Genomic DNA, 12249 nt, shown 5'->3' on the forward strand with positions numbered 1-12249 from the left:
AACATATCTGTGACAAATACAAAAGTAGTCCCCTTTGTAGTTTTGAGTTTCTTAAGTGTGTTTGGGGATGTTCAATACGTTTAACTACAGCGTTCAGACAAAGTCTCTGCAACCCCAGAATCCGGAAAGTGTATCAATATTAGGAAAAAGGTCCACGGAACAGTCCACGGATCAGGTATAAATAGCATTACAATGTTAACGTGTTTCTAGTTTCGTATGCAAGTCATTATAACAATAGATCCGCAGATTCAAACAATCCGTTCTACCCTACATAACGTAGAGATATGGCAGAGTTTGCCAGTTTATTTATCGTTGTGGGAGAGAGCGCACTCCGAGTCGCTGTGCTCATGGCAGGTCGAAGATGGAACAAGTTGGCAACCTTCAGAGGAATATGTCACAGCATGAAGAAGAAACTGTGCTGCTGTGCCTGGCCAGGATATCAGGTAGGTGTCTCCAACTGCCGCTCATATATACTTAATCTACCATGGTCCTACTTGCTTCCTTCCTTCCTTCCTTTCTCCCTACCCCCTTCTCTCCTTAAGTCCTCTATCTCATTAGCATCCTCAAATTGAGTTGATTCATACATAATATTCATAGTAAAGAGTTGACCTATGATGGCATGTGAAGTTACCAATCAAATTCCATTCACACTTGGAATTCAGATTCTCAGGAAAGAAATCTGTGTCATTGACGACTTCATAATTTTAAGACTCACGCATACTATCACAATGTGGGCGGTAGGGTAGCCTAGAATAGATTTCACATAGAAGGTGAACGTTAGAATATATTCCGCATAGAAGATGAATAAGAATATGATATATTTGGTGTAAATTACACAATTCTTTGTACTCGTCGTGTCATATGTTGAAGTTACTGTTTCCGCTGTCCTCAGTTGGTGCCACCAGACGAGGACTGGGAGGACGAGGACCGCCTGACAGAAGATGAAAGAAGGTCGTGTGTGTCAGAGAGGACCCTGTTCCTGGTGTCTCAACACGTGGGCGGGGGTTTCCAGATGCTGGGTCTGAGACTGGGGCTTCCGTACGTCAGTGTGGAGAGGTGCACGCTGTCACAGTCATCGCCTCAGATGCAGATATTCGCCATGCTGAACACGTGGAGACAGCGGAAGGGAAGACGGGCAACTGTAGAAGTCCTTGTTCAAGCCCTGTCTGACAGCATGTCGGTCTGCACGGTGGACATGCCTCATGTCTACAGGGTGATCCGTGAAATGTAACATTGTGTGTCACCATATACATCCACGCACAGCAAGCTGCTCTCTGGGACTCATGACATACTTAAATTTATTTCAAGTTCACTGCAGTTTTGCGAGATGTTGTTGAGAAGGATAACTCACCCACCACTATTTTTATTGTAATATTTCAGTAATGTCGATGTGTCCCTCCCATGATGTCTTGGACTCCGTGTAAACGTGGGATATTTTATGAAGGTGTTGACCTAATAAAGCTCTAAAGTCTTGTTCTCTTGTGTGTCTCTCTTTAAGAGTAAATGAAGCGTGTGGTTGTAACGTGCTGTTGAAGACCGTGAATTAAGTTCTGGTTTAACCTGTACAAACAGACATGCGGTCACAAGCAGCATGTCCGTGAAATGTAAATATGTTTCCTAATAAACGGGGCGGTGGGGTGGTGGGGTGGTGGGGGTGGGGGTAGCGTAGTGGTTAAAGCGTTCGTTCGTCACGCCGAAGACCCGGGTTCGATTCCCCACATTGGTAGAATATGTGAAGCCCATTTGTGGTGTCCCCCGCCTTGATATAGCTGGAATATTGCTAAAAGCGGCGTGAAACTAAACTCACTCACTTATAAAACCTAACACTACGTCCAGATGCACCTTATCTTCATGTTTGTATAACCGTTGTGGAGAGAGGTATCCGTGCCATGTAGCGCAGTTGAAGACAGTGAATAAGTGCGTGTTCAAGCCAATTAGCATGGGATTCTGGATAACTGGAACATGATCACAGAAACCCAACCCCCTACCCTCGAACATAGAGAGCGCACGCACGCAAGCACGCACAGCGCAGACACTGGGACGCCATGTTGTATGGCCTATTTACGTATCATGAACACTGTGCATTGCTATTTGGCGGAATGGGAGGCTATCCGTGAAAAGTAGCACACGTAACCAGGAAGCTGTTTAAATCACACCAGTTTTCATTGTGACTGTGTATTAGAAACTGTTCGTCATGGTGAACATTATGACACACTTGTCTGTCAACTGATCTGCCCGTGAAGGTCCGGGTTAGAATTGTTCTGTAGTAACCCATACTTGTCGTAAGAGGCGGCTAACAGGATCGGGTGAACAGGCTCACTGACTTGGTTGACACGTCATCGTATCCCAAATGAGTAGATCGATGCTCATGCTGTTGATTAGCGTTAAATCTCACCTCTGACTACATCGATAATTTACATATTATAGTAAACAGCGTTAATCTCATCACTGCCTAAATCGATCCATTCGCGGTTTAGAAAAGAAAACTGAAATTACAATTTGCGGATTACAAAGCACGGACCCATTCAGTGTCAACGATACGGCGGGTGTATTTTAAATGCGAATTTACTGGCGTCATATCAGATGAATAAGCAGTCTACGAAAATGTATTGGCTGTTCCAGTCACGTGATCATTTCAGTGTCAGTATAGCTAACGCCTTGAGCGCGCATCGAGCACACAAAGTGGAAGGTAACGCACCTGTTCAAATGAGTCCCGGAGTCTGATCATGAAGGTAGGTGACTTCAGGCATCGTTCCACATTGACGTTAGCGACGCGACTATCAACCTCTATGTAAAAGTTTATCGGCTTAAGGTCAATTATTGTCTTAGGACGATAGCACTGTTGATTACTTCCTTGACAGTATTTGGAAATTGAACCATGTCTGTGTGAGATAAGTACGCATGGTACTACTCTGTTAACTCTGGTTATAAATGTGTTGGTGTCTAGTTAAAAGAGTTTCTAATCAATTCTTTTCTTCGCTGCACCTCTAAGGCATGACGGGGTTCTATTTATAGATGGGAATTTCCACGCGCTTGATCAATGGGTATTTTTAACACATGGGATTTCCGGGACATGTTTGTGTTGCTACAATGAGAAGACCAGCGTTAAACATTTAAATTGGTAAGAACCTCAGCGCTGGCGTGGCATGAACCTTAAATATATACATAATAATTCCTTTAGCATGAGAGAAAGATTTGGTTGGGTTGTTGTTTTACGCCGCACTCAGCAATATTCCAGCTATATGGCGGCGGGCTGTAAAGAATCGAGTCTGAACAGACAGTACAGTGATCAACAGCATGAGCATCGATCTACGCAATTGGGATACGATGACATGTGTCAACCAAGTCAGCAAGCCTGACCACCCGATCCCGTTAGTCGCCTCTTACGACAAGCATGGGTTACTGAAGACCCATTCTAACCCGGATCGTCACGGGCATTAGAGAAAGAGCTGGGCAGAAGGGAAGCTATGTACTTTGGGGGAAATTAAGCTACAGGCAAGTCAGTGGAATGTTAGATCCCGTGTGTAACTCAATAGGGTAACCAAAGGTTCTGGTAATAAAACTACGATCACTTTTATGTATACCCAGACAGTATATTGTTTTGTTCATAATATCATCCACCGGTTTGCCTACTCCAGACTGGTTAAAATAAGTGAAGTATTCCTGTATGTGGCGTTGAAATCAAACAAATCAAAGTTATATGAGAAATCCGAGAAATGTAATAAATCCTACTAGATTTGACCATGCAGGTTTACATACTGTACTATTGTACAGTATTAGTAACCATGGTAACCCTCATCTAGCCTTCCTGGAAACAACTTTGTAACTATGGTCCTTGCCACCGTAACAGAATCGCAAAACGATGAAATTATTAACTGACGAAGACAGCTGCATGTGACCCAATACTTCAACAGTGAAAACAAGTGATTCCGGCAATGAATATTACCTACAGCAGCCATTAAACGTGTGCAAAGTGTGCTTTACAGTAGAATTATCACTTTTAAAATCATTATTGAGTTTGACTCAGGTTGTTACATTGCGAGTATGGATTGACAGTCTGGTGACTTTGAGTGCAGTAAGAAGTCGTGCGTTCATAAGTAGGTCAATGGCGGTTTTAATACTATGCCTTCTCGGATTTCTTTAACTTTCGGTTCACGTTGGTAATTCGCATACCTTGTACCCATATAGGGAATCGAACCCAGGTCTTCAGCGTGACGAACGAACGCCTTAACCACTAGGCTACCCAACCGCCCCTAAACGGTTGTATTACAAGGGAGACATCAACGGTCCGCTCGTCGCTGCACTACAGCTGCTGGTGGACTGGTGTAGTTCCGAATCCCTCGTGTCAAAAGGCAGTCTGACAACTTCATGCCCCAACACACAATATTGTAATACATTCCACACACCTCGCTGACATATAACTGGTATACATTTCATAGCCCCAACAAGGAAATCCGAACTTGTGAATGATACTATAAGATTACTATTACCGAAGACTAATAGGTCTGTGCATTTACAGCTACCTCAAAACTAAACTGATATCTTTAGCAAACTTGACCGAGCACTTCCGATTGTCATGCAAGGGAGATAACAATAGATGGAGGCATATTATAAGACTGGTCTGTCTGCCGTAGAGCGCCTGCGCCTTACTGCTGCTGGGACTTTAAGGACAGGGTACCAGTTAAGCTATGTCGTCTGCGTGCTGTCACTCTATCCGTGAAATTTTTCGGGAACGATACTGTTGATACCATTTTCTATGAAAGGGGCGAACATTTTTTCCGGTAAGATAAATATTACGTCAGCCAGTATCTTGAGGATATAACTGAATAGACGCCAGGGCGGGTATATATTCATAGACGTCTTATTTATCAGCCATAGACTTAAAGAAAATATACCATGGATGATTCACAACATGATTCAGGCTGCACACGATCTTGTTATTTGTTAGCAGTGTGGACAGGCGAGTATTAATTTATATATCAGTGCATTAAAAGCTGTGTCAGATTTAAGATCGTTGTTGTTGTCGTTTAGAGCCTCGGTTTATTTGAAGGCGTAGGGTATCGAAAATGGAGCTGTTTATCTGGATAAATGAGACCTGTGTGTTCAATACTTCGAATTCACCAACGCTTTCCTATCAATACTGCTGTCTGTAACCCTAAAGGGTAAACTCCATAAGAAGATGAATCCATCACGAACCATCATGATGACATCATCGTATATATTTCATTCTAGTTTCATTTAAATAAAATGTCCTTTCCGATGTGTCTCCTGCTGGAAAAAGGGAGAGATTAATTTCTACCAAATATTTATTTGTGTAGAGGACAACACTGGAAACTGATTGTAAAGAAATTCGCACTCGGCAAGGTGTCAGTGTATTTAGAATATGTTGCATCACCTAGGTCTGATAAACATAGTATAAGGTCGCAACTGATATGGGAAACATATCAGTGAGTGAGTTTAGTTTTGCCCCGCAATATTCCAGCAATATGACAAACAGTCTGTAAATAATGGAATCTGCACCAGACAATCCAGTGATCAACAGCATGAGCATCGATCTGCACAACTGGGATACGATGAAATGTGTCAACCAAGTCAGCGAGCCTGGCCATCCGATTCCGTCAGTCGCCTCCTACGCTAAGCATGGGTTGCTGAAAATCGATTCTAATCCGGCTCTTCACATGTGATACGCCAGGAAACAAGTGTTAAGTACCATGTACACAGAGTCAAACTGTCTTTCTCTGGCAAACCAATTTAAGTCGGATTCATATAGCGATGATAATCTGCTGGCTGGAATGATATATAAAGAACCAATTCAATTCCATCAATTTTGGAGACAAAACCAAATACCGAAAATATTGAATTCTCTGTAATACTCAAAACATGTATATCACTATTCTGTGTTATATTATATGAACAATATTCAGACAAGGAATGACAAATGAATATTCACAAGTTCACGGTTTGGATAATGATCTCGTTTGAAGGGGGTCTGTGAATTACGATGGAAGGGATTTGGTTTGTTGTTTTAGTTAATATATCTAAAACATACATAACTACATATATATATATATATATAACATCGATTGGAAAGCGTGCAGGGTCAATAGCAAATGGTATCTTTCAATTCATGAAGTATTCTTCACAGTTTTCGCTCTTATGCTTAATACTTTTTTTTAAAAAAGAAATTGAATTATTACATAGGTTTTGATTGATATGGCTGTACATAAATATCTGGTATTTCATAATCGGTTGATTTAATTGGCAATCCAGATTGTTAATGGCTGTATCTTAAAGTATTAAAGTATAAAGTTAAAGTATTGTAAAATTATTGTCCTCCTGAGAGGTTAAGTTCCAAAGCTATAAAGGTCAATTTCGCTTTACCAAACATTTAAACGTAGTATATTCGTTGTTTTAACTAACAGCTAAAACTCGGTACAATCGCCTCTGGCTGAAGGGATGGGGTAAGTCCAGCTGGGGTCTATGCAGGTAGCAAAACCACTGTAGGTCCCCATAGTCCCTAGTATGGTGATCTACCTTGAGTTGCTGGTGATCTATATATATAGTACTGTAGGTCCCAATAGTCCCTAGTATGGTGATCTACCTTGAGTTGCTGGAGATCTATATATATAGTACTGTAAGTCCCCATGGTCCCTAGTATGGTGATCTACCTTGAGTTGCTGGTGATCTATATATATAGTACTGTAGGTCCCCATAGTCCCTAGTATGGTGATCTACCTTGAGTTGCTGGTGATCTATATATATAGTACTGTAGGTCCCCATAGTCCCTAGTATGGTGATCTACCTTGAGTTGCTGGAGATCTATATATATAGTACTATAGGTCCCCATAGTCCCTAGTATGGTGATCTACCTTGAGTTGCTGGTGATCTATATATATAGTACTGTAGGTCCCCATAGTCCCTAGTATGGTGATCTACCTTGAGTTGCTGGAGATCTATATATATAGTACTGTAGGTCCCCATAGTCCCTAGTATGGTGATCTACCTTGAGTTGCTGGTGATCTATATATATAGTTCTGTAGGTCCCCATAGTGCCTAGTATGGTGATCTACCTTGAGTTGCTGGTGATCTATATATATAGTTCTGTAGGTCCCCATAGTCCCTAGTATGGTGATCTACCTTGAGTTGCTGGCGATCTATATATATAGTACTGTAGGTCCCCATAGTGCCTAGTATGGTGATCTACCTTGAGTTGCTGGTGATCTATATATATAGTACTGTAGGTCCCAATAGTCCCTAGTATGGTGATCTACCTTCAGTTGCTGGTGATCTATATATATAGTACTGTAGGTCCCCATAGTCCCTAGTATGGTGATCTACCTTGAGTTGCTGGTGATCTATATATATAGTACTGTAGGTCCCAATAGTCCCTAGTATGGTGATCTACCTTGAGTTGCTGGTGATCTATATATATAGTACTGTAGGTCCCAATAGTCCCTAGTATGGTGATCTACCTTGAGTTGCTGGTGATCTATATATATAGTACTGTAGGTCCCCATAGTCCCTAGTATGGTGATCTACCTTGAGTTGCTGGTGATCTATATATATAGTACTGTAGGTCCCAATAGTCCCTAGTATGGTGATCTACCTTCAGTTGTTGGTGATCTATATATATAGTACTGTAGGTCCCAATAGTCCCTAGTATGGTGATCTACCTTCAGTTGTTGGTGATCCATATATATAGTACTGTACGTCCCCATAGTCCCTAGTATGGTGATCTACCTTCAGTTGTTGGTGATCTATATATATAGTACTGTAGGTCCCCATAGTCCCTAGTATGGTGATCTACCTTCAGTTGTTGGTGATCTATATATATAGTACTGTAGGTCCCCATAGTCCCTAGTATGGTGATCTACCTTGAGTTGCTGGTGATCTATATATATAGTACTGTAGGTCCCAATAGTCCCTAGTATGGTGATCTACCTTGAGTTGCTGGTGATCTATATATATAGTACTGTAGGTCCCCATAGTCCCTAGTATGGTGATCTACCTTCAGTTGTTGGTGATCTATATATATAGTACTGTAGGTCCCAATAGTCCCTAGTATGGTGATCTACCTTGAGTTGCTGGTGATCTATATATATAGTACTGTAGGTCCCCATAGTCCCTAGTATGGTGATCTACCTTCAGTTGCTGGTGATCTATATATATAGTACTGTAGGTCCCCATAGTCCCTAGTATGGTGATCTACCTTGAGTTGCTGGTGATACTCAGCCCGTTTTTAATCTTGTATTGTCCTGATTCATATCAGATTTTAAAGATAGATGCAAGTTTAATTTAATTCTTGATACTGTGATATTCTAGTTGGTTTTACTGTCCTACAGTTTTGTATTTATCATAAATGTATAACTGGTTTTAGTCACGATATGGCTGAAATACTGCTGATGTGACTCTAAACTCTTACTCACTCACTCTCTCATGTGCAGGTAGGACTTGGTGATCTGGTCCAACTGGCTTACTTTAGTGTAGAGACGGATATCAGTCATGAAGTGATCCGCATCAGATCATTTCAAATGATGATCTGTGAAGTATAGGGACATGTTTACAATTTACGGAACTGAAAGTCTCTGAATGGTTTTGACATTACATTACATTACATGATAACATACCTGTGACAAATACAAAAGTAGTCCCCTTTGTCGTTTTGAGTGTCTTAAGAGTGTTTGGGGAAGTTCAACACGTTCAACTACAGCGTTAAGACAAACTCTGTGCAACCCCAGAATCCGGAAAGTGTATCAATATTTGGAACAAGTTTCACGGAACAGTTCACGGATCAGTTATATATAGCATTACAATGTTAGTTTCGTATGCATGTCATTATAACAATAGATCCGCAGATTCACACATTCCGTTTTACCTTACATAACGTAGAGATATATCAGAGTTTGCCAGTTTATCTATCGTTGTGGGAGAGAGCGCACCTCGGGGCGCTGTGCTCATGGCAGGTCGAAGATGGAACAAGTTGGCAACCTTCAGAGGACTATGTCACAGCATGAAGAAGAAACTGTGCTGCTGTGCCTGGCCAGGATATCAGGTAGGTGTCTCCAACTGCCGCTCATATATACTTAATCTACCATGGTCCTACTTGCTTCCTTCCTTCCTTTCTCCCTACCCTCCTCTCTCCTTAAGTCCTCTACCACATTAGCATCCTCAAATTGAGTTGATTCATTCATAATATTCATAGTAAAGAAATGATGAATATGAATATGATATATTTGGCGTAAATAACACATTTCTGTGTACTCGTCGTGTCATTGAAAATGCTGTTTTCCCCTGTCCTCAGTTGGTGCCACCAGACGAGGACTGGGAGGACGAGGACCGCCTGACAGAAGATGAAAGAAGGTCGTGTGTGTCAGAGAGGACCCTGTTCCTGGTGTCTCAACACGTGGGCGGGGGTTTCCAGATGCTGGGTCTGAGACTGGGGCTTCCGTACGTCAGTGTGGAGAGGTGCACGCTGTCACAGTCATCGCCTCAAATGCAGATATTCGTCATGCTGAACACGTGGAGACAGCGGAAGGGAAGACGGGCAACTGTTGAAGTCCTTGTTCAAGCCCTGTCTGACAGCATGTCGGTCTGCACGGTGGACATGCCTCATGTCTACAGGGTGATCCGTGAAATGTAACAATGTGTGTCACCATATAGATCTACGTACAGCAAGCAGCTCTCTGGGACTCATGACATACTTAAATTTATTTCAAGTTCACTGCAGTTTTGCGAGATGTTGTTGAGAAGTATCAGTAATATTTCAGTAATGTCGATGTGTCCCTCCCATGATGTCTTGGACTCCGTGTAAACGTGGTTTATGTTATGAAGGTGTTGACCTAATAAAGTCTTACAATGTTCTGTTTTGTGTCTATTCTTTAAGTGAGAGAGTGAGTATTGTTTTAGGTCGCGTTTAGCAACACTCCAGCAATATCACGGTGGAGGACACCAGAAATGGGCTTCACATATTGTACCGATGTGGGGAATCGAACCCCGCATGACGAGCCAACACTTTAACCAAGAGGCTACCCCATCGCCCTTTCTCTTTAAGAATGAATAAAGCATATGGGTTTAACGCACTGTTGAAGACAGTGAATAAAGTTTAGGTTTAACCCGTACAAACAGACATGCAGTCACATGCCGCATGTGAACAGGTTGGTCCGTGAAATGTAACATTACTAGAGACAGACATATGACTTCCTGAATGTATAATTACATGTATGAACGACAAGTTTCCTTAATGTTGATCGAATTTGTACGTTACTTTTGTGAGAAAGATTACCCAAATCATTACTTTCTTCGATTGTAAACAGTGCTCATCTATCCCTGCTATGATTTAAAACCTTTACACTTTGGTTTTGTGTATCCACTGGATGTTTGTGAATATATTTCCTGATAAAACTTAAGACTACTGCCAGATGCACCTTTTCTTCATTTTTGTGTAACCGTTGTGGAGAGAATGATCCGTGCGAGGTAACGCAGTTAAGATAGTGAATAAGTGCGGGTTCACGCCCTGTCTGATAGCATGGCTGTGTTCACTGTAGACTGGCCTCATGTATACAGGTATATCAGATACACAGGGCTACTGAGAATCTGGATACCTAGAACATGATGATGTACTGAATATGGCGTCATACTTCACGACCGGTTATAATTACTCCATTGTTGTCATTCAACTGTTACAAAAGGAGCTTACAGTTGTTTTACTTTTGTAGTTCAGTAAGAGTAAACTTTCTGGTTATGCATCTTTTTTAGTCACTCTACTTTGAAATTTCGAAATGCAGATAACAACACTGACATGAATGTTTCATTTTGAAGCAGCAGTCGTGGGCTTCTGGTAGACATAGCAGACAAAGTTGTGGACAGACACACCCACAGACTCCTCCCCCCCTCCCTTTCCCCTTTCAACATACACCCCCGAATATAGAAAGTGCACGTACGTACACACACGCACGCACACAAACGCACGCGCGCACGTCCGCACACGCACAACGCAGAGACTGGAACGCCATATTATATGTCCTATTAACGTATCATGAACACTGTGCATTGCTATTTGGCGGAATGGGAGGCTATCCGTGAAATGTAACACACGTAATCAGATTGCTGTTTCTAAATAGCACCAGTTGACATTAATTGTGACTGTGTATTAGAAACTGTTCGTCATGGTGACCATTATGACACACTTGTCTGTAAACTTATCTGCCCGTGAAGATCCGGGTTATAATTGATCTTCATTAACACATGCTCGTCGTAAAAGGCGACTATCGGGATCGGGTGGTGAGGTTCGCTGACTGGGTTGACCCATGTCATCGGTTCCCAATTGCACAGGTCCTTGCTCATGCTGTTGATCACTTGATTGTCTGGTACTGACTGAATTATTTGCAGACGGACGCCATATGGCTGGAATATTGCTGAGTGCAGCGTAAAACTAAACTCACTCACTCTGTGAACCTACTGAAGTTCGATAAGGGAGCGAGGCCAAACATCCGTTAAATAGCAGCATTGTAATAAGCTTTAGAGAGTCGCCCTTACACGTGTGTTCTTTTGTTTGCAAATAATAATTATGCTGTGGACACAGACGATTGCTCAGTACACTGCTTGTCTAGTTTAAAATGTATCGAAAATACATTTTCATTGTTAGGTGCGTTTATACAATATTTATAAGAAATAAATTAAACTAAAAGAGAGAACTGGCTTGTGGACATATTAATGGCGTTGACAGATTGAACATAGCGTGATATACTTTAATTGAACAAGGACAAGTTGTTTGAATTAAATTCTTTACAGTTTAAAACCTACTATACAAATGTTGGCATAACATAATGCTTACTGTTTACACAGACACGCCCATAATGTGTGCATCAGAGACCATATTTATGGGGCTAGTGCGTTGTGTAAGTGCATCCCATGCATTGTGTTTAGGGGTGGTGATAAACAGAAATGGTGGTGCGTTCATACGATGTCTGTCTTTGAAACGTTTGTTAACGCTTATACTTCCTATCCAAAGTGAAAGTTTAGGTTCCCGTGTATATTTCAGAGTATATTATACTACCTCAAAACTAAACTGTTAACAAATGCAGTTTAGCGAACTTAACCCAGCATTTCCGATTGTAATATAAGGGAGATAACACTAGGTGCGGGTATATTTTTAGACTGGTTTGTCTGTCGTAGAGCGCACGCACCTTACCGCTGCTGGGACTTTGGGTCACACAACACCAAATGTTTTCCCATAGACTTCTATTGTAA

At 41.6% G+C, this 12249-nt stretch overlaps 2 protein-coding genes across 3 annotated transcripts; both read left to right on the forward strand.

The window, feature by feature from the left end:
* The first annotated feature begins 306 nt into the window (after positions 1 to 306).
* Positions 307 to 1473, forward strand: LOC124274806. Its single transcript, XM_046710182.1, has 2 exons — positions 307 to 443; positions 893 to 1473. The coding sequence occupies exons 1-2, from the start codon at positions 348 to 350 to the stop codon at positions 1229 to 1231; spliced, it is 435 nt and encodes a 144-aa protein (XP_046566138.1). The 5' UTR covers positions 307 to 347; the 3' UTR covers positions 1232 to 1473.
* An 834-nt stretch (positions 1474 to 2307) lies between these two features.
* Positions 2308 to 9860, forward strand: LOC124274810. 2 transcript variants are annotated; one of them, XM_046710186.1, is made up of 3 exons: positions 2308 to 2732; positions 8964 to 9052; positions 9302 to 9860. In XM_046710186.1, exons 2-3 carry the CDS (start codon positions 9011 to 9013, stop codon positions 9638 to 9640), a joined length of 381 nt encoding a protein of 126 aa, XP_046566142.1. In that variant the 5' UTR covers positions 2308 to 2732; positions 8964 to 9010; the 3' UTR covers positions 9641 to 9860. The 2 variants fall into 2 exon arrangements, with proteins under 2 accessions (XP_046566142.1, XP_046566143.1); XM_046710187.1 differs by lacking the exon at positions 8964 to 9052.
* Positions 9861 to 12249: the final 2389 nt, after the last annotated feature.

Source organism: Haliotis rubra, unplaced genomic scaffold, assembly GCF_003918875.1.
Source record: "Haliotis rubra isolate DU_JTF1 unplaced genomic scaffold, ASM391887v1 Scf1945, whole genome shotgun sequence".
In the NCBI taxonomy this organism is placed as follows: Eukaryota; Metazoa; Mollusca; class Gastropoda; order Lepetellida; family Haliotidae; genus Haliotis; species Haliotis rubra.